A 22938-nucleotide genomic window follows, 5' to 3' on the forward strand; every position below is an offset into this window, starting at 1 on the left:
CACACAATGGCTTCTGTTCTGCGCAATGTTCCCATTCTGGATCCCCCAAGCCAAGCACTATTCAGAGGACTGTCCTTAACCTTTAAGTGAGGAATAAGAAACCCTTTTTTTCAGACCGAGGGCCAAATTCCATCCTGGACCACCTTCCAGGGGCCACATAACAGTGGAGCGCAGAGACAGAGGTAAAAATGGTTAGAACAATGAATGTAACTTTTATCTTTGTATATAGACTGGCTTCTATATTCACACACTCATGCGCCCCTCTCTATCCCCCATCCAGACAAACAAGGGTTCAAGACACACTCTAGCCAGGCTGAGGAAAGCGTGTGCTCTGGGGAGAGTCCTAAAGGCCAGGCAGAGAAGCGCAAATGGCCACATTTGGCCCCCTGGACCTAAGGCCCCCCACCCCTGCTTTAAAGCAAAAATAGCTAAGGGTCTAAATGATTGCTTTTCCTCCCACACAAATCTGTCTGAGTAATAAGATCATCCTCTTAGGCCTGTCTGCAGGTCTGCATGCCATCAGGAGCAAGGTGGGTGGTGACCAGAGAGAGAGTTGATTCAGTTGTGACATCCCATCTTTGGTGTGGAATTCCCTCCCCAGGAAGGTTTCCCTGGCACCATCTCGGTTTTATTTTTATACTCAAGGGAATGCCTTTTTTTTTTTAATGCCAAAGTCATTTAGATTTATCAGTCTGTAACAGGATTTTTTACCTGGGAATTTAATCCGCCCTGCTGCGTTGAGGCATAACTTCTAACCCTATGTTGTTGTATTTTGTTATTATCCCATCTAGGCCACTCTTAAAGTTGTTTGAATGGACTTCTGCTTCAAAGGTTTCGAAATAATATTAGAACACAGTCACACACTCATGTCTAAGCAAAAACTCCACATATGACTTGTAATGTGATCTTAAACCACTGAGCCTCTTGGGCTTGTCGATCGGAAGGTTGGCAGCTCGAATCCCATTGCTCTGTCCCAGCTCCTGCCAACCTAGCAGTTTGAAAGCATGCCAGTGCAAGAAGATAAATAGGTACCACTGTGGCAGAAAGGTAAATGGTGTTTCCGTGCGCTCTGGTTTCCGTCACAGTGTTCTGTTGCGCCAGAAGCAGTTTAGTCATGCTGGCCGCATGACCCGGAAAGCAGTCTGTGGACAAATGCCCTTGGCCTGAAAGCGAGATGAGCGCCGCAACCCCATAGTCACCTTTGACTGGACTTAACCATCCAGGGGTCCTTTACCTTTTTAACTTATTTTAACTTTGGTAATAGTAATAAACGTAGTGAAGTCTATTCACCCCCTACCCCAGGGGTAGGCAAACTAAGGCCTGGGGGCCAGATGTGGCCCAATTGCCTTCTCAATCCGGCCTGCGGACGGTCCGGGAATCAGCGTGTTTTTACATGAGTAGAATGTGTCCTTTTATTTAAAATGCATCTCTGGATTATTTGTGGGGTCTGCCTGGTGCTTTTACATGAGTAGAATGTGTGCTTTTATTTAAAATGCATCTCTGGGTTATTTGTGGGGCATAAGAATTCGTTCATTTATTTATTTTTTTCAAAATATAGTCCGCCCCCCCACAAGGTCTGAGGGACAGTGGACCAGCCCACAGCTGAAAAAGTTTGCTGACCCTTGCCCTACCCCAAGTCTACAAGCCTACACTGTCATTCAACTCCCACCACTCTTCTCCAACATCTCCTCAAAGGGAGAAGATATTTGACTATAAGCTTCTTGAGGCAGGGACATTAGCATGTCCTGTGAAGTGCCATGTGCATTTCTATATGGCACTTGTTGATAATAATATACAGTCTACAACAATCTTCATTATTTCCCCATTAGACCTTTCCTCTCTCTCTCTCTCTCTCTCTCTCTCTCTCTCTCTCTCTCACACACACACACACACACACACTTAAGATATGAAATATTGTCCAACACATACCACATATATGAATAGGGGGATACAAATTTATTCCCCCTAATATTTGAACTATGGTTTGTATTATATTGGGGAAATTGTTCTTGCTGGGATACCCCAAACCACAACTAGATTGATTCTTACTTGCGTTCATTACATTTCACACATTAGATGAAGAGTTAAAAGCACACCTACCTTAAAAAGTCTTAAAATATTAGCCACCATAATGGACACTGAACTTGCAGCTGCACCAATAACCCCTGTTATCTTGTCCGGCTTTGTGAAAATAGGTGGGTCTCCATTAGCACACTTCACGTCGGACCCGTCTTTCTCTATCAAGGCTTGCACAAATGTTAAAGACTGCTCCAAAGCGTAGGTGTCCCTGGAGCAAGTGTCTAGTATCCGGACACCTAAAGTGACATTGGCAAGGAGGTCAGGGTCCTTGTTGATCTGATCGATTGCATATAGCATTGCCTCGAGCCGATGGATCCCCTTTTCCTTCTTGAGCTCCCCACAAGGTACTCCTCTTTCCCCCTTTGCATGGACAGGGAAAAGTCCCCCCAAGATGATATCTCCATCGAGTCGGATGGAGTGGGCATATTCCTGGCCATGAGTTCCTCGCATCATCGGGAGCATCCAACAGAATTTGGCTGCGAGTAGGAAGAAACAGTGGCCGGAGACTAGATGCTTGTCCTCGTATACCATTTTTCCGGAAGGTGTTGTTGCAATCCAAGACCCAGGTTCTTCTCTGGCTAGAGGTGAAGGTGGACGATTTGAAACTGCCCCTTCTGAAGGCTACCATCAGTGCCCAATGAATCAGAAGATAGGACCATGCAGTAGGTAGAAAAGGAGGACAGTAGGGTGGTAGTTGCTTCTCAACAAAAGTTCTCAAGAAGCCTTTCACAAAAGGAATCCATTGGGATGAACTTTTCCATGTGTTACCTTTGCTTATGGAGTATTTTCAGTGATGGCAGACTGTCATTAGGGTAAATGCATCCGATACTGGGAGGAGATCAGCAGTTCACATCCTTGGATGATGTCCTGAGATGGAGACACTCCTGAAATATCAGGGGGAAAATATAGAAAACTGCTTAGTTCAGCTATCTTAATTTTGCTATTACACTATTATCATTTTCTGGAACAGAGTTTATTGCTGAGGTTTTACCCTTCATTTTCTCTGGAGATATTAACTGGTTGCTCTTTGTCAATATACGCACATTCCATTACTTGGAAACATTAGTTTTAGGGGGCAACTGAAGGAGTGACTCAAACATCTCCTCTGCGGGAAGAATTTCAAGCGCAGATGCACTTTTAGCTCACGTGTCTCAGAGGGGAATGAAGGGAAATCTGCCGCTTCAGATACTACCCAGTATTGTGGAAAGATGCACAACTCATGCACAAGTCTACGATGTCCGACACTACAATTCTATGATTCCATGATTACCCCTGAGAGAGCAAGGCAGCGATTACATTAGCAGAGCTGAAGCGACAGCAGAAGCTCAACCCAACAAGTTCTGAACCGACAGTTCCATTGCATTCTATTCTTTGCATTCTATTCCTTTGGGTTGCAGGTATATAAGCTTTGAAACATAGCGCTCATGCTGTTGAGATAATGCACATCCTTTATGTTTGCAAAACTGCATCAGCATAAGGGAATTTCTGCCCAATCATGTTCCTAAGGAAAGGACTGTATAATCTTATTGCTATTCCGCCGCATTGTTCTATACTTTCATTCTTCTGCCTACATCTGTTTTTTGTGAGGCAAAAAAAATGGCAAACATATCTATTTCCCAAAGCTTTCCCTGGCCTCTGACACCAGTGGAATGATGATTACTGGCTACTGTAACTGAATTCATAGTGAATTGTTTTCATTGTATATTGGGGGAGGTGTTTGAAATGGTTTTGTATTCAGTTTTTGTTTTTTACTGCACACTCCCTTAGTATTATTTTAATGAGAAGTGATATATTATCAGTGATGTGATATTTATTATTAGTGTGGATTACAGAGCCCGTGTCCCATAATAGTTAAGAGTATAGGATGAGGACCTGGAAGACCAAAGTTCAAACTTCCACCCAGTCATAGAACTCACTGGGAGGCCTTGGGCTAGTCACTCAATCTCAGCCTGACCTACCTCACAGGGTTGCTGTGAGGATAAAGTAGGAATGAGAATTATGTGCAGTGGTACCTCAGGTTACATACGCTTCAGGTTACATACACTTCAGGTTACACACTCCGCTAACCCAGAAATAGTGCTTCAGGTTAAGAACTTTGCTTCAGGATAAGAACAGAAATTGGGCTCCTGTGGTGTGGCAGCAGCAGGAGGCCCCATTAGCTAAAGTAGTGCTTCAGGTTAAGAACAGTTTCAGGTTAAGAACGGACCTCCAGAACCTGAGGTACCACTGTATTCTACCTTGAGCTCCCTGGAGGAAAGATGGGAGGTATAAATGTAATAAATAAATAAATAAATGAAAATTACCCCCCAAAAAAGAAGAAATTAATTTCACCAGCGCTGCTCCACTGACCCAAGCTGTTTCACTTTCCTGCTGGAAAATTTGTAGAAATGGCGTAACTCCAGGACTTTCAACACTGCCATAAAAACAGTACTTGATCCTGTCCGTTTCTTGTCCTGCATGGCAGATTAGAGGATCAAGCGCCATAAAAGCTAAATCTTCCATCAGGCTTGGGTTTTATGTTCACAGCTGAAAACTAAAAGCTACTTTGGGGTGGCTGTAAAGAATTAACTGTATATCATATGAAATTGTGTTTGTAGTATAAGTGGATTGGACAAATTCGTGGAGGATAAGGCTTTCAACAGCCACCAGCTTATTTGTTCCATCTCCCCTGTCAGAGGCACTAAGCCTCCAGAGGCCATTTGCTGCAAATCACAGGGCCCACCTGACATATATGCTGGCCACTTTGAGAACATGATGCTGGACTGGCTGAGCCACTGGCTTGATGCGGCAGACTCATCTTTATGTCTACCTCAAGGGTTTGGGAAGTGGACTCACTGTGTAAAGAAACCATATTGAAACCACTGCAATATTACGGCTTCCCATGTGGACGGAAATGCAACATGGCTGAAGGAAAATGGAAGCCATCTTGTATGGAGCGTCTCCACCCCCATCATCCAGCCTGGACACGGAGGTCCAGCGCCAAGGGCCTTCTGGCAGTTCCCTCACTGCGAGAAGTGAGGTTACAGGGAACCAGGCAGAGGGCCTTCTTGGTAATGGCGCCTGCCCTGTGGAACACCCTCCCAGAAGATGTCAAGGCAATAAACAACTATTTTACTTTTAAAAGACAACTGAAGGTGGCCCTGTTTAGGGAAGTTTTTAATGTCTGATGCTCTATTGTTTTTAATATTCAGTTGGAAGCTGCCCAGAGTGGCTGGGGAAACCCAGTCAGATGGGCAGGGTATAAATAAATTATTATTATTATTATTATTATTATTATTAAGGATATGGCTACTAATTATGTTACCTCTATAGGTGATCTATAGTTCTTTGAGAAATTTCACTCTCCTCACTTTACAGATAGAGAACTTAAGGTTGTGTTCTTCCGCTGCCTTAATAAGACTGAGGTTTGACCAAACTGCAGGAGGCAGTGGAAGACAGGAGGGCCTGGCGTGCTCTGGTCCATGGGGTCATGAAGAGTCGGACACAACTAAATGATTAAACAACAACTGTTTCCTGTGGGCAAGCAGCACAGACATATGAAGAAATCATGCTATCCCATACCCTCCAATATTTCTCTGATGAAAATAGGGAGATCCTATTCCATAGCAGCAGCAGCAACAACAACAACAGCTTCTTTACTATTTGTACCCGGCCCATCTGACTGGGTTGCCCCAGCCACTCTGAGCAGCTTCCAATATATAAAAAAACATAATAAAACATTAAACATAAAAAGCTTCCCTATACAGAGCTGTCTTCAGGCGGCTCAGGGGTTGGATAACTCCATGCCCTCCAATATTTCTCCGATGAAAATAGGGACGTCCTAAGGAAAGGCAGGATATTCTGGAATCAAATCAGAAACTGGAAAGGCTTCTGTAAATCTGGGACTGTCTCTGGAAAATAGGGAACTTTCCCACATCACTTCTCATGTTCTAGCGCAGGCCTGTCCAAAGTCCGTTTCAGGGGCCTAATCTAGCCTGCCAGTCAGTTTATCTGGCCCCTGTGGCAGGTCAACAACTATATTCCTAAAAAAAGGTCAACAACTTTAGTCGGCCCTCATGCATTTTTATTTTTATTATTCAATCTTTATTATTTTTTAATATATACATTTATACAACACTCTGTTTTTGTTGGTAACAAAAAAGAAAATGATGGCAACTGAAGCAAAGATACTTTGTATACCTCACAATACACATGACACTACAATTTAAGAAAAAAGAAAAAAAGGGGGGAATAAAGAAGAAAAAGTACTTGAGGTTTTAAAAAAGACTTCCACATTCTCATTGTATGTTATCTGTTAAATAAACTTTTACCTCACAGTTACTTCTTTCTTCTATTTTTTATCATATTTCTATGTAAATTGTCAATAACCTTTATATACTACAAGGCTCAGTCTAGGTCTGCCAGGAGATTACCATTTACATCATGGTTCTTCAAGTATTCTTTAAATATTCTCCATTCCTTGTGGACTTTTTGTTTTGTTAGGCCTCTAACTCTTCCCGTCACCTTTGCCAGCTGCAAGTATTCTACCATGAATGTTTGCCAGTCTGCTATATTAGGTGTTTCAGTATTTTCCCAATTTCTTGCCACTAAAATTTTAGTGGCCCTCATGCGTGTTCACTTCATCAAATATCAAATCTGGCCCTCTTTGAAAAAAGCTTGGGCACCCCTGTGTTTGTTTTGTTGTTGTTGTTGTTGTTGTTTTTTATAGCATTGCTGCATTGCACAGATAAGGCGCTGTGTGGAAGCAACTGCAAGGCCTCAACTAAGGAAGGTGAATAAACTGGACAATACAATGTTCTGGGATTTTAAAATTGACCAGAACTTTATTGATTCCAGGTGTAGGTAGGATTCGGCTTAGGCATTGGGTGTACAGTGGTACCTTGGGTTAAGAACTTTCTCGAGGTCTGTTCTTAACCTGAAACTGTTCTTAACCTGAGATACCACTTTAGCTAATGGGGCCTCCCGCTGCCGCCGCACGATATTTCTGTTCTCATCCTGAAGTAAAGTTCTTAACCTGTGGTACTATTTCTGGGTTAGCGGAGTCTGTAACCTGAAGCGTCTGTAACCCGAGGTACCACTGTATATTCTTCCCAGCCTCCTGATGAAGAACTGAGGCATGACAGGATCAAGCCCAGAATTAATAGGTTTTCCGCAACATGCAAAGTTAGCAACCAGGGGAATCCCCCAACTGCTGGCTAACTGTCCAGGGACTGGGGCCTCCTAAAATAGGCCACAACCACCGCCCACCGCAAGATTGGGTAAGCAGTCCTTTTTGCACTTCTTAGGAATCTAAGAATGACACCCAAATTTCAGAGCCAAAGCTCAGTTGATAGCCAAACCCAACATGTAAACCTAAAGTATGAACCAAGCAACCAAAATGTGATTTGACTCCTTACCAAAACAATGTGATTCCATGCCCCGGCCCCACAGTTTAACCACCCACATGACCTTTTTCCCAGGTTACCACCTCTCAGTGAATCCTGTTTGGGTTTTGAATATTCCACCAGTTAAAACTTAATAGGGCATAGACCTAACAGGAAAAGTATAAACGGATGAGCGTTTCAAAGCCTGTGAAAATGAGTCAGGCTGAAATCTCCTGTGTTCACGGTAAAAATATCTCACTGTGACACCAAAATAAAGACTTGAAAATGAAACATAGGGAAGCAGTGTGAACGAGAGAGTGTACCTATTAGAAATATCAGGGATCAGGGCTGTGTGAAGCACAAGGCTTTTTTAATTTTATTTTATTTTTATTTTTTTAAGGAAAGCACCATTCTCCCTCCTATTATTTGGCTTAGGTTAAGCCTCTGTGAGTCCAAGATTTACAGGACACCAGATACCATCAAACTGGCCCTCTTGGCACATCTCAAGGTATAAATCTGTACAGATTCTGTTCTATTCAGGTTCCTCGAGACAAGCGACTAGGACACTCTCTGCTCTTAGTTCCATATAAGTAAGTCTAAAGTAGCTTCAGTAGCTTAAATATATATCCATCTAGATTTATAGCTGTGTAACTCAGAAAGCAGAATTTGGCCCCGCTGATTATGAGTCACCCTTAACCTCAAAACACTGGACATCAGCTTTACATTTATTGGATAGTGTCTCCAGGTAGAAAACACTCCTATAAAAACAGTATCTACAGTTAACAGTAATTCCCGGGTATTAGATTATTGCATATGCTGAGTCATTGGTTCCCACTATAAACAGGGGATATGCCTGCTTCAGAATTTTAACGCAGCTATTGAAGAATGGCAAAAGTAGATCTTTCTATACACATCATTTAATGCACCTCATATTTAAATGTCAAAATCTGAAATTAAAGATGCAAGAGTATAGATGATGATGGCGATGCATGTTTTGGGGTGATACGCAAGATCATGCTCCCCCCCCCAAAAAAATGTGGCATAAAATCACGCGAGATGCAATTGCCCAAAATGACTGCCATGCTCTCGCGAGAAAAAAATGGGATGTCCTGGTTTTTCTGGGACTGTTGACAGGTATGCAACAAGCAGCAAAATATGATGCGCAAATGAAAGCTCTCGTATTATTTTTTCACTGAATGAACTTAGAAGTGACTGGAAAGAGGAACTTGGAGGAAGCAGGTTATTTTTCTAGCAGGCTGAAAGCAAGACTCCTGTGACTTTGTGATCTCCCCTATTCCTTCAAGCACCCCCATTTTCTGTATGAATGTTAGGAACCAGGTGTAGGGCCCTGTATCTGCATGAGGAATGTAAAAACCAACAATATATTTGAAGAACCTCCTACACCCCTATGAATATTAGAGCCAGGCCTTAATATCAGCCTCAGAGGCCCTTGTTTGTAGGTCCTTCATCATGATCAACGAGACTGGTAGGCATTTTACACAAAACCATCTCAGTGATGACCCCATACTTGCATACCCGTCAACAGTCCCAGAAAAACCAGGACATCTCGTTTTTTTATCTCACAAGACCATGGCAGCCATTTTGGACATTGTGATCTCACACAATTTTGGGCATTGTAATCTCGCACGATTTCACGCCGCTTTGGGGGGGGGCATGATCTTGTACATCACCCCAAAATGTGCATTTTTGGGCCAAAAGCACTTTGAGGTGAATTGTGGATTGAAATTGTGGAAGAACACGCATCCAAAATGACCACCGTGCTCTCATGAGGAAAAAACTGGAAGATGGTGTCACAGAGAATTGAGTCTCGGTTTCTGCCTTCAACATGGCGGAGGGTATGTTAACTTGTGAAACTCCCCTCTGAGGATATGCACATTCAGCCCCTCCCTTACCGACGTTTAGATGAGCCTTGAAAACCATTTTGCCTTGCTCTGCTTTTCGTTAAAAGGCGCTGTGCCGGTTCCTTTATTGTTTATACTGTTGTCCTCTCAGTTTTAAATGGTTTCAAATTGTTTTATTGGACTTGCTGTGCTGGGCTATGGAGTGGTTTTAGACTGCTGCCTTCAGGCACAAAGCAAACCCCAACTGGGCTATGGCGACACCACCGCTGCTTCCACAGCCTCATCACTCACGCCAAGCCATGAAAAACAGGCTGCTCTGCTACTCCAGTTCCAGAGCTGGAAATGCAAGCAGGCCTCTATCCCACAAACACCACAACTTGCAGCTCACTGGGCCAGTTTAGGATGCTCCACCTCTGCAACACCCCATATTGGGGCTTTGAGCTGCTTCCACCAGTGAGGATACCACCAATGGGAGCGTCCATCCATCCGTATTTTCAGCAGGACCAGAGCCTGAACAGCAACAGAGCCCAGCACATGTGAACAGAGGGAGCTGGAGAAGGAGCCTCTGCTTCTTGCAAACGCCTTCCAACATGTGGTATGGTGGACCAGGGTTCTTGACTGCATAATCTTAATGAGTTTGATATTTATCTATATTCAAAGCTATACATGCATGCTGCTGGGGAAGGGCTTTGGTCTTGAAAGACAGCACAGCACAGCGCAAACACACAAACGCACACACAGCCCTGTTCTTAACACACAGAAACTGGTCTTAACCTGAGGTACCACTCAGGTACCAGGTACTCAGGAGAGCCAGTATGGTGTAGTGGTTAAGAGTGGTGGACTCGTAATCTGGTGAACCGGGTTTGCATCTCCGCTCCTCCACATGCAGCTGCTGGGTGACCTCTCTGAAGTCTTTCAGCCCCACTAACCTCACAGAGTGTTTGTTGTGGGGGAGGAAAGGAAAGGAAAATGTTAGCCTCTTTGAGATTCCTTCAGGTAGTGATAAAGCAGGATATCAAATCCAAATCCAAACTCCTCTTTAGCTAGTGGAGCCTCCCGCTGCCACCGCACGATTTCTGTTCTCATCCTGAAGCAAAGTTCTTAACCCGAGGTACTATTTCTGGGTTAGCAGAGGCTGTAACCTGAAGCGCCTGTAACCTGAGATACCACTGTAATAACATGTAAAGTTGTGATTAGGATCAGTTTACTTCCAAAGACTTGCTCTGCATTCAGTTTTATTCATTATTTCTCTGTTCCACCTTTACATGGCTCTCCTCCTCCCCATATTTTTCCTCACAACAACCACCACCCTGCCAGGTAGGTTAGACTGAAAGACTTGCGATTGGCCCAAGGCAACCTTGTGAGCTTGGTGGCAGAGTGAGGATTTAAACTGTGGTCTACCAGGGCCTCATGGTCTGGCACTCTATAACTACACTGGGGAAGTATAATAAGCTAATCTCCAGCAGCTATTTCAGGGATTCCATAATATGACATTGTTGTCATACAGCCAGGATGGCCATGTGATGAAAGCTTTTACTTATTTAATGACATAAGGGAGCTAAAGTAATTCAGAGGAATGTGATTTTCATTGCACTTGACTGTGACGTATTCCCAGAAACAATGCGTTGTAAGCAATTCATTTTCTGTTCTCCATACAGGTTTTCACCACCAGCAACAATGAATCACATGTCCTGTCTTCAACAGCAAGCAGTGATCTAACTCTTTGATGTATGAGCATCAAAATGTGTATGTAGTACTTTATTCTGCTTGTGGGACTTCTTTATGCTTCCGCACGCTATAAACGTAGGGACATTTATAGCGTGTGGAAGCATAAAGAAATCCCACAAGCAGAATAAAGTACGACATACATGTTTGATGATTGTGTATCAAAGGGTTAGATCACTCTCCGCTGCCTAAAACAAGGGGACATCTGATTCATTGCTGTTAATGGCTAAAACCTGTCTGGGAAATAGAAAATGAATTGCTTATAATGCATTATTTTTAGACTACGTCACAGTCCAATGCAATGAAAATTACATTGCACTGAATTACTTTTAGGCTCTTTATGTCATTGAATAAGTAAAAGCTTTCATTATACTCCCTGGCTTATTCAAACCACATCACTTTTGCTCTATTGATTAATATTAAATATTACAGTAATACAAATGCAGTCGTCTGAACTCCTGCAGCTAACAGCGAAATAATTTCATAAACATTTGTTTTCATTGTTATCAATGCACTTTAGACAAATGAAAAAATATTGACCTGCTGTGCTATAAATCCAGACAGCCTCCTTTCATAGTCAGAATTCTTATTCAAAATAAAACCTCACTCCTGTAGCTATAAATCTGAATTAATCTAACTGTATTCCCAAGTTATCAGAGTTGTGTGGGCTGCTTTTTTATGTATAGTTTCAGCCAGTGTTCACATGTTAAATAAATACAGAAAACATGCCTAGATTTGCATGCCACTTACTGAATGTGCATGATCAGGTGGAAGAATACCTTGAGTCTACATAGTGGATCTAAATTACATTGTGTTGAATAACCACTCAGACGCACTAATGCATTTATCTTCAGCTGGTATGTTGTGACCTACAGGCAGGAAGTGTCACCTAGGCCACATTCACACTATACCTTTAAAGCTCTATGATACTCCTTTAAAAAGTCATGGTTCCTCCCAAAGAATTCTGGGAACTGTAGCTTGTTAAGGGTGCTGAGAGCTCAGGGAACTCCAAGAATTAATAGCTCTCCAAGAGGAAGCGGACTCTTCTGACAGCTCAACAGACTACAGCTCCCAGAATTCCTTGGGGGAAGAAGCTATGACTGTTTAAAGTGGTATCACAGTGCTTAAATTATATGGTGCAAACAATGCCCTGGAGTGTGTTGAACCACTGGCAGACAAGCATTTTAAGTTTGTTTCAGAAAGGAGAAACAAAAGAGGAAGACTATATAAGTGGGAGAAGAAAAAACTCACAAAGAGATGTCCTGATCCAATAGAACAGAGGAGCTTCTCCTACATGAGCAAGCTTCTGTATTAGGAACCACAAGCATAAACCAGATGCACATGGGATCATACATATAGCTGTGCTGTTTGCCTTGGTGCATGGCATTGCTTTCAATGAGATGTGGATTCAAATGCACAGAACCACTCTGGAGAAATCTATTCATGTGTAAATGCCTTTTTAGTAGTAGGAATGGACAACCAGCCTAGGATATTTTTGCAGTTTGAGTGAAAGGTGGGCCTTTCCCCCAAACAGATTACAGACTGTTGCTCTAATGCTAGAAAAGCCATTGCTCTGTATATGAACAAAGGAAGAAACTAAATGGTGTTCTGCTGGAAGGTAAGAACGGGTGGCTTCTGCAAATCTTGCTCTCACTGCAGTCCTCATTGCAGTCCAACGTGTACAAGTTGTGCTTGGTGTCAGTTGGACTTAGGCGTGACTAGCGATGTGCAGGAATGGCCTCATCTTCCCATACATGGCCAGAGTTAAGTTCATGCTCAGTATGCGATTCCATGTTGACAATAGAAAGAGTAGGGAGAAAGAAGAGGCTAATGGGACTAGTCATTATTCTTATTACAAGCTCATTACTTCTTACAGAAGTCGCCAGTGTCAGCTGTAGTGTACTTTATATTAATGAACTCTAAATAATGCATCACAATGCTAGTTCCATGCAAAGTACCGGGTTCATTTTGGTAAGAAGACTGCAGGGAGTTTTGTTTATAGCGACTGCACTCCGATGAATACAAATAGGGAGCGTTTGGCCCTTGCACAACTTGACTTGAGAAAACTCTGCACTCCCATATGAGGGCTGTTAAAGAGGATTTGTTTGCTCATGCCTGTATAACTTGATCCGCCTAGGATGCTGCAAATCAAGTCTCTCCTTTGCTGGAGGTCTTTAAGGAGAGGATGGGCAGCCATCTCCCAAGGATGCTGCAGTTGCAGATTCTGCGCTGAGCAGAGGTTGGACCAATGACATCCAAGGTCCCTTCCAATTTGACAATTCTATTATTTATTAAAATTGTATAATGCCTGATCTACAGGGCAGATCACAGTGTAAAAATACAGGATAAAAAAACCAAAAAAAACCAACATTAAAAAACCACAACAAACCATTAGCAACCGCTTCCCAAAAACACATTTAAAAAGCCATAGACTGTTTAACCATCCAAGGATCTGGTGATGGAGAAATGTTTTCACCTGGCACCTAAAGATATGCAATGAAGGCCCCAGGTGAGCCTCCCTGGGGAAAACATTCCACAAACAGGGAACCCCAGCAGAAAAGTTCTCAAGTTCTCAAAACGCTCACATACCCTCCAAAATTTCTGCGATGAAAATAGGACGTTCTATGCCATCGCTGTCATCATCATTTTATTATCTATATCCGCCCATCTGACTGGGTTGCCCAAGCCACTCCAGTATATACAAAAACATAATAAAACATTTTAAAACTTCGCCTATACAGGGCTGCCCTCGGATGTCTTCTAAAAGTTGTATAGTTACTTCTCACCTTTGCTGGGGGAGGGCACATAACTCTATACCCTCCAACATTTCTCCAATGAAAATAGGGGCATCCTAAGGAAAAGCGGGACATTCCAGGATCAAATCAGAAACCAGGACGGCTTCTGTAAATCTGGGGCTATTCCTGGAAAATAGGGGCACTTGGTCAATCAAATACTGCCATAGACGTTATACCACTGTTATAATTTCATAAATATTTCTCATATTTATCCCATTTTTGTACGAATACTTGTCTTGTGTTGCCTCTCAAGCTATTCGTCAGGTGCGCCATTTCTGCATATTCCTGTAATTTATTTTGCCAGTCCATTATGGTTGGAGCATTTTCCCCTTTCCAGTTCATTGCTATCAATGTTTGAGCTGCAGCCGTGGCATATAGAAAAATTTCTCTCAAATTTTTCAGAATATCGTTGCCGAGAATGCTTAGCAGAAAAGCCTCAGGCCGTCTTGGGGTCAGAGCCGTCTTACCTATAGGTTCTAGGGATGCGGGGCACCCGGGCGCCAGACTCTCAGGGGCGCTAGGCCGAGAGTCCAGGGCTCGAGAGTTGAGTCTGGGGAAGGGCCCGCCAGTCGGTTGGAGCACCACGGCGGGCTCTTCTCTGCGCCGCGAGTTCGGGGGTGACCAAGCCAGTGAGACACTGAGGTGCTCCACCCTCCTGTGCGCCTGGGACTGGGCAACCTGCGGGGGTGTGGATATGCTTAAGTGCCGCATATGCTTAAGATAGCCCTGTATGAGGTTGTGGCACTCATCTCACTTTCAGGCCGAGGGAGCCAGCGTTTCTCCACAGACAGCTTCTGGGTCATGTGGTCAGCATGACTAAACTGCTTCTGGTGCAACGGAACACCATGACGGAAACCAGAGCGCACGGAAATGCTGTTTACCTTCCCGTCACAGCGGTACCTATTTATCTACTTGCACTGGTGTGCTTTCGAACTGCTAGGTTGGCAGGAGCTAGGACAGAGCAACGGGAGCTCACTCCGTCATGGGGATTCAAACCACCAACCTTCTGATCAGCAAGCCCAAGAGGCTCAGTGGTTTAGACCACAGCGCCACCCGCTCTCATGGAGAGGGCACATGAAGAAGGGCCTCAGAGGATGATCACAGCGTCTGGGTCAGTTCATATGAGGAGAGGCGGTCCTTGAAGTATTATGGTCCTGAGCCATTTAAGGTTTCATAGGTGAAAAACAGCTCTTTGAATTGGGCCAGGAAACCAATTGGCAGCCTGTGGAGTTGGGTCAGGATCAATGTAATATGCTCAAACCACCTTGCCCTAGCGAGCAACCTGGCTGCCAAATTCTGCACCAGCTGAAGTTTCTGAACTGTCTTCAGAGGCAGCCCCATGTATAATGCTTAAGCAACCAAACCCACCTTATCCAACTTCAAACAGATATGATTTCATATCTTTATTCTGTAAGGTATCTGGCACACTACCGATGCTAAATGAAAGTAAGGTGGAGACAAGAGTTACAAACCACTTCACACACATTATTTTTGATTCTGTTTCAAAGCAAGATCAAGCCTGTTTGGGCAACACAGTTCAGTGATCCATTTTGTTTCTATACAGAATACTGAAACTGGTCATGTTCTGACAGCTGATCTCTACTGGTTAAAAAAAAATAGACTATTGGGGCATTAAAACACCACCACCACCATTGTGTTGTCATTTTAAATGAGATGCATAAAAGAGGACATGAAATGTAAATATTTTGTTTTAAGAACGCCATTGCCCAGCACATTCTTATTTTGCTATCTCTCAGGCAAAGAGATAGTGGCTTAAATGAGGAAAACATATGTAAAAATACAACAAAATCTCAATGTATCAAATGATGCAAGGAGACACAAGATTTGTCCCAGCCTGCGAGACAGTGTGTGTGTGTGCGCGCATGCGCGCGTGTGTGTAAAGAAACCACATGGGGAATACTAATAGTATTCAGAATAATTCAGATTACAATTGTCCAGATGAACTGAGACTTAATTCTTAAGTCACACTGATCTTCCTATAGAAAGAGCTATAGAAAGCCCTCTAGAAATTGGGCTGATTGCATAGCTGAAACATGAAAAATGTGAATAAACACACTTTGAGGTTTTGATTATAATGTGGTGATACAGGAATTTTCCCCCTAAAGATCTTGTTATATTTTATGTAAACTGCTTAGCAATCTCAATTAAGCAGTATATAATTTTTATTAATTAATAAACAAGTACAGCCAAGCATGGTGTGCTGGAATAAGCAAATCCTGGAAGACCAGTTTAGTGGTGACCAAAAAAAAAATTAAATGTTCTGGGTGATTCAAGTATAATTCCATTGCAGTTTAAAATCGTTATGGATACAGAATTGGAAGAAAAAACCTGCAATGCCTGTGTGTGTTAGGAGCACAATTTTTAAAATACAAACTCTTTCCATTCCCCCTCCAGGCACATCCTGTCAACACATCGATATAGGTAGCTGAACACACTTTAGCTCAGAGAATGTAGTGCACAATTGACGCTGCAGAAAGTACTTCTCAAAGCAACACAGACAACTTTTCTGCAACAGTCGCAACAGAAAGCCTTGGTGTCCAAAGGGGTACTGTAATGCCCCACAGAAATGCGGGCTGATGTGACTAACTTAGGCTGAAGGACAAATACGCCGGTCAATCATGGACACTTAGACAACAAATCTACCCAAGCTCCTTAAATTAGTCCCCAAATACTGTTTGCTTCTGGGAGAGTATCATGGCAGTGGTAGCAGTGTTATCTGAGAGGATTCCAGTAACGCTACTCAGCCTGGATTTGCCATCTAAATATACACAGCAAGTGGGAATGGTTGATTCCCCTTCTCCAAGCTCTGCAAAGAGAGAGATGTGAATTATTCATCCTAACTACGTAGTTCACCAATATTTTACCAGCTCTGTTGCTAAAAACTTGGTGAATGCCAAACATGTTATATGGGTGTCTCGATAGGTGTGAGAACTCCATATTTGATCAAAGCAATGCCACTAAACACAACATAAGAACATATTGTTGCATGCCACCCCAATCTCCAAGTGTTGCAAGATACCAGGGGTTCCAGGCGTCCGTGCTCTCTTTTGGGGGAAAGGAACAGTGGGGACTGTGGTATCTTTGTGATGTATAAAGATATATACACATATACAACCCGACCCTACGATGGGCTCACAACACTAACACTCCAAGAGGGTCTTGCTTCTCCCATAGCAGTGGCCCTGGATTCGAACAGACCTCAGCTTCCAGCTCACATGGCTTCTGTTGCTGCTGCCCCCTTTCCACACTAAGCTCTTGGCTTTCTCTGCAGGGAGAAGCCCCACTCACTGGGCATCTGTGCAGAGTTCCTTTGATCTTTGGTTGTCCTAATGGTGCATTACCCCAGGCTAAATCACAGGAGCTTTTAACACATGCTGATTCCAGGGGGTTAGAGAGGTGTCTAGCACACAGCTTAATACACTTGGGTCTAGCAATTTCTTGGTGTTAACTCCCCAAGCATTTATTAAATTCTGACACTTGCTCAATCCGGAGATCATAGTGGTCTGCCACCCACAAACATAACAAGAGCTCTGCTAGATCAGGCTAAAAGCCAGACTTATCCAGCACTTTGTTCTCCCAGTGGCCAACCAGGTGCATTTGGAAAACATGCAAGAAGGAGATGAGTGCAACAGGGGATGAGGAGAGGATGCTTAACCTTTTCTAAGTTCCTTGTCTAAATTGCTACCTGAGTGCTTTTATCCTGGCAGAGGGGAAAACAGAAGTATCCCTTTTTCCTCCCTGTGGTACTGCCAACAACTCTTGAAGTGGGACGGGGATTTTGATTAGGTAAATCATGGTATAGGGGAAAGGGTTGCTTTTGGGAGCAATGAGACACCCAATGTCATGAAAAGCTGTTCGGGGGGGGGGTCTAAGAAAGCTGTTCTGGACAAATGGTGGCAACAGGTTTTTGTGGACAGCAGTGGGTGTTGCTGAATGCTGCTGCTAATAGGCTGGAAAACTGTCAGCAGAAAGTGTGGGACACCTTCAGCAGTGAATGTAGCAAACATTGCATCTCTTGGCTACATTAAGAGTTTTGGCTGTTGCTACATCTAAGGAAAGTTAGTCCCTGTGATCTAATGCCTGATGTCAGCCAGGGTGTGTATTGCAGGTACAGTTAACTTACTATTACCAATCTCTCCATCTCCTTTCTTCGCACTGTGCTTATAATATCATCCGCATTATCATTATTTTTTTCTGAATTACAGATCTCCAGACATTGCAGCCTTTCTTCCTGGGGAACATATTCCAGCCCCTTCTCAATTGTTTTGGGTGCCATTTACTGCCCTGTTTGAGGTGCCACATGGAAAAAGTATCCAGAGTTGTGTTCAGAAGACACCCGTTTATTTCAGTGGCTCAGCTCTAAGCCTGACCAAGTCTGAGAATTCAACTGCCGGCTAATACAGTTTCATACCTCCACATACACAACAATAAAAGGCAAATGATAAGTTGTTGGAAAGATCCAGTCCTGGGACTAGCAGAAGGCGGGTCCCTTTATCTCACAACTTATCATTACAGGACCAGGTCTTTCTCAAAACCATCCTTCTTTATCAAGGCACATAACGATTTGCAAGGCCAAACTCTCCCTCGCTCAGCAAACTCCTTATAACTTTCCCCCCAAATGAGTAAACATTAGGAGAAGCTTCCTAATGGCAAGAGTTATGTGATAGCAGGAAAGACTGACTTGGGAGGTGGTGGGCTCTGTTTTGCTGCAGATAATGAAGGAGAGATGTTAGACAGCGATAGCTCAGGGTTTCAGTAGTTGTATCCTGTATTTTAGATCCAGCCCTAGGCTGGGAGCAAGACTAAATAGATGTGCTTCTTCCAAGTTTGTGGTCCTAATCAAAAACCTGGCGCCATGCTGACAGCTGAGAGTGTGATCTGGGAAGCCCCCAATTCACGTATCAGCTGCCATCCATTTAGTGGGTGACTGGAGGCAAATCACTGTCTCTAAACCCCCACTAACAATGCATTGAGAATTTAACTATCCTACATAATTCTTGTAAGGAATGCTAAAAGTAGTGTAAATGCTAACAGCCACTCTTACCAGCATCAGTTCTAGAACATGTTTTCCATTGGGGGTGGGGGACTCTTAAAATGCATCCACAGTATTTCAAATAAGCCTATTCCAACACTATCTGGGAAAATCAGCTCCTCACTGAACACAGCTGCATTCTCTTTTAAAATATTTCGCACTGATCCTCCGCCCCTCTGGTTTTTGTTAAATTAAAGACAGCCAGAAAAGGGGAGAAATCTTCCCAACGAGTTGAGAAACTGGGGTACAGAGAGAGAGAGCTACAATGCTCCTCTCTGTGCTTCACTGATCCTTCAACTGCAGCATCTTCCCATCCCCGGTCTCCTTTGTGAAATGCAAGCAGACTTTCCAAATCAGCCTGGAGGAGTCATTGCTCTGGCCAACAGATTGCTGCAGCTCCAGTTTATCGGAAGTTCCTGTTCTGCATCAGTGACCCAAAATACTCCGATCGGAAGAGTGGAGAACAAACGTGAAAAACAGAGGAGGAGTTTCCTCGCGCTGGCTGTCATAAATGCATTTGTCGGAGAAATGTGAAAGAGGGGGAATGGAACAGGGCACATACCTAATCTCAGGAGGCTGGGCCTCCTTTCACCTAACGCACTGGAGATGCTGGAGATCTGTTCGTCCAAAAGTGAACATTAATGCCCTAATGCTGCCAAGGTCACTGTCTGATCAGGCTACTGCCTGTCTGGCTGCCAATTTCACCCAGGAAAAGCTGCCAAAGAGCAGCTTTCACTGGCTCTGCCAACTCTCCATACATTTGGCTGAATCAAACATTGCCTGCCATTGTATTCCAGCTCCCCTTCCTCTCACCTCTCAGAGTCAGTTTCATCCCAAACAATCAGCCACACTTTCATTCCCAGCACTTATACTCATCTTCCATTCATATTTGCAATGCATTCTAACAGTAGCCGTTCATTGCAGGGGATCAAGGTAAGTTCCCCTGACATATATGGGGTGTCCTTCCAAGCAAACAGCTTTAAGACTGGGAGGCCCAGAAGTTCAATCAGCATGCAGGATTTCACCACTTTTTTCCATTAAAAAAATCACACAAAAACCTGCTGCTATCTGGATAGTAAATGCACTCAGGCGGGTGCCCTCTGTTGACGGCTGAGTTCTGTTTGGCTTTTTTACTTGTCCCCATACAATTTCCTTCTGCACCTAAGGAATTTCAGCCCTAATTGGAAGACTGCCAAGGGGAGGTGGAGTATTTTGCCGCCGAAGGGTGAGCAGCAACCCTTCCGCTATCTCTCATTGCAGTCCAGTCTTTTGTAGATTTTGAAATGTTAGAATGAAATGATTTCATTCGTTCTCTTAAAAAAGCAGGTTCAGAAGGCATGTAGCGTTCGAGTCTTCCCAAATGTCCTGTGTGTGCATATGTGCTCAGATGCAATTGCCACAGCCCTGTCTCCTTAAAAAGAAAGGAAGAACTGCAATTGCTTCCCTCTGCATAGAAATCTCTCTGTGGAAATGTAACATCCTTTTTTAGTGAGGAATTTCAACCCCCAAGCTTGCTTGTAATGGCAAATGTCAGTGTGCCGGCTTGGCCTTACTGCTCTCCTAAATCCATAATTGCTCTTGATAGTTTGAAATGGTTATTGGGGGCATGTGTTTTCAGTGTGATCCATTTACCTACTTGTCTTTAAAATACCTGCCTTAAAAAAAAAAGGACAGATTAGACATCTCCAAAAGGGATGAGATTCCATTAGCAGACATCTCATATTCTTTTCTATAAATAGCTTTTTTCTTTCTTTCTTTTTTGGAGAGACATCAAGAGAGCTTCCTCTCCCCCCCCCCCTTCTCTGAAATACAAGTCTGGGGAATCAATTGGTGAGGGCTCCCAGGGGCTCCTGTCATGTCCTGCGCAATCTGACAGCTAGGATACCCCCCCCTCCACCAGCTTACAATTTACACGAAGAGGCACACGGGTCAATCCTGAGCGATTTTACCAGCTTGAACAAGCCTCAAGGGACCTCTCCCCCCCCCCTCTCTCTCCACAGTAGGGTGGGCTTGCTGATCTCTAAGAGCCTTAAAAGCTCCACTTCCTTCCTCCGGGCGGCGGTGAGGTGGGGGGTGGGGTGGAGGTCCAAGGAGGAAGTGGATCAAGCTGCTTAAATTTAAATCCTGAGATCAGAGGAAGAAATCGCGCCGGGAGGACTTTCGCCAAGCTCCGCTTTGCATAGCTTCCAAAGGAAAGTTCGGGGCAGCCCCCAAGTGCTCCCGCGCCCCCTAGGAATGGTTCGTAACTCCGGATTAAACCTAAGGGAACAGGCGCGTTTAAAAAAGCAAATAAAAAAAAGTCTTCAGGACTGAAAGCCATATGCAATTTTTAAAAAATCAGCAGATGGTGGTGAGGAGCCATAAATAAAAAGGGGGTCGAAACTGGGGTGTAAGCTCTGTGTGTGTGTGTGTGTGTGTGTGTTTGGATTTCATCCCTGCACCAGGCACAAGACTCCTGTTTGATCACTGCCCCTTCACGCTGCCAATTCCGTTCCCAGCTCCCCATCAGGTGTCTTTCCAGATCCGAAAGCTCCACCAAGTGCTACAGAAACAAACCCCGGCAGCTCCTCTGGCGAGCAAGTCGGATTTCTCTCAACACCCCCCACCCAAAAAAACACACACAACTTGCATTCACGCATCACTGTTCTTCCTGCCCCTCCTGGATTGCACCCCCCTCCCATTTCCCTTGATATCATTCCTCTCATCCTCCCCTCCCACATACACACTGCATTCAGCCTAATTAATAATAATAATAATAATAATAATAGTAATAATAAAGCTACCTCGATTCCCCCAATCGCTCGGCAAGACTTGCAGCTCCATCGCGCGGGGAGCGGCGGGGGTCAGTGGTGGAATTAATAGACGGCGGCGGCGGCGCCCGGGTAGGGAGAGAGGATTAGGTAATTTCAGCCCACCAGCCTCTCTCTCTCCAAGCGACTCCCCGCCCCCTCGGCCCGCCCCCCACCCCCCGCGGGAGATCCGGCGATCCCGGCAGGGCTGCAAAGCGCCGGGGCAGCGGTGCCAGCCTCCTCCATCGCCGCGCCCTCGAACTTCTCGGGAAGGAGCCGGAGGGAGACTCCAGGGCTTCCGGGGCGCCTCGGCCCCGGGTGGCTTTTGGCCGAGGGATCAAAGCAGCCGGGGATCCAGTCCCCTGGCTCCCAACTCCGGGTCAACTTGATGCATGCGCTCCCGTCGCGAAGTTGCAGGCGGGGTAGGGTGCGGGGTCCCGGCTCGCTCACTCACCCGGGCTGGAGAGGAGCCCTCGGGGCGCCTTCTTGCGGCTCCATTTGCGCGCACGTTGCCTGGCTTTTCCGAGGAGGGGGAAGCAAAAGCAAGCGAGCGAGCGAGAAGCTGCACTTGTAGCTGTTCTTGGTGCTGAAAGAAAGGAGGAGGCAGCGATTCCGGAGCCTCTTACATGTGAATCACAAAATACTCCCACTGGCAGCAGCTATTGGTCTGTCTCTCAACTCCCCTCCTAATCCACCTTTTATCAGACGTTCAGCCTGGCCACGGGCGAAAGGAAAAGAGGTGGCGGCGGAGAGATAGTCGGGGAAGCTCCGTCGCTCTCACAACACCCCCACCTCCCCCACCGCAGCCCAGCCCAATCCCGGCCAATTCTGCTCCCCGCCTCTTCTCTCTCCCTCGCGCGCACACACACACACACTCGGGGGTAGTTTTCGAGCGCCCAAACCGAAGTCACTCCTGAAATGCCGCAGCCTTCCCAACACAACAAAAAACTCCCAAAGCCGGTTGCATCGGCGAATCCTTCCTCTTTCTTCCGCGCTCTCTCCGCCCCCAATTTTGTTTTTTTAATGTGGATCGGAAAGATCACAGCAGGATCTAGTCTCTCCCCCCCCGCCCCCTTTCCCCTGCAAAGCTTTCCTGCGCACACGCTTTCTCTCTCCCGACCCCCCCTGCTCCCCCCCCCCTTAATCTGGCACCACAAACGCTCAGGACAAGAACTGTTTCCACCAGGTTTTATTGGAAAGGAAGAGCCAGTTTAGGGCTCGGTTGCGGAGGTGGGGGCTAATCAGGAATGTGTGGGTATGAACTGCGGCTTC

At 44.8% G+C, this 22938-nt stretch overlaps 1 protein-coding gene across 4 annotated transcripts in view; it reads right to left on the reverse strand.

Moving 5' to 3' along the window:
• GRM8 (glutamate metabotropic receptor 8) overlaps positions 1-22646 on the reverse strand; it is a 562041-nt gene extending 539395 nt beyond the window's left edge. Inside the window, exons 1-2 of one of the 4 annotated variants that reach the window (XM_081023540.1) lie at positions 22121-22646; positions 2101-2963 (exon numbers count right to left, since the gene is read on the reverse strand). In XM_081023540.1, coding sequence (XP_080879666.1) covers positions 2101-2610 — 510 coding nt within the window. In that variant the 5' untranslated portion in view covers positions 2611-2963; positions 22121-22646. Of the gene's footprint in view, positions 1-2100; positions 2964-21660; positions 21809-22120 lie in introns of those variants that run through there. The other 3 variants (XM_081023537.1, XM_081023539.1, XM_081023538.1) reach the window with 3 other exon arrangements.
• Positions 22647-22938: the final 292 nt, after the last annotated feature.

Source organism: Podarcis pityusensis (genome assembly GCF_964106645.2).
Source record: "Podarcis pityusensis genome assembly, chromosome: 10".
In the NCBI taxonomy this organism is placed as follows: Eukaryota; Metazoa; Chordata; class Lepidosauria; order Squamata; family Lacertidae; genus Podarcis; species Podarcis pityusensis.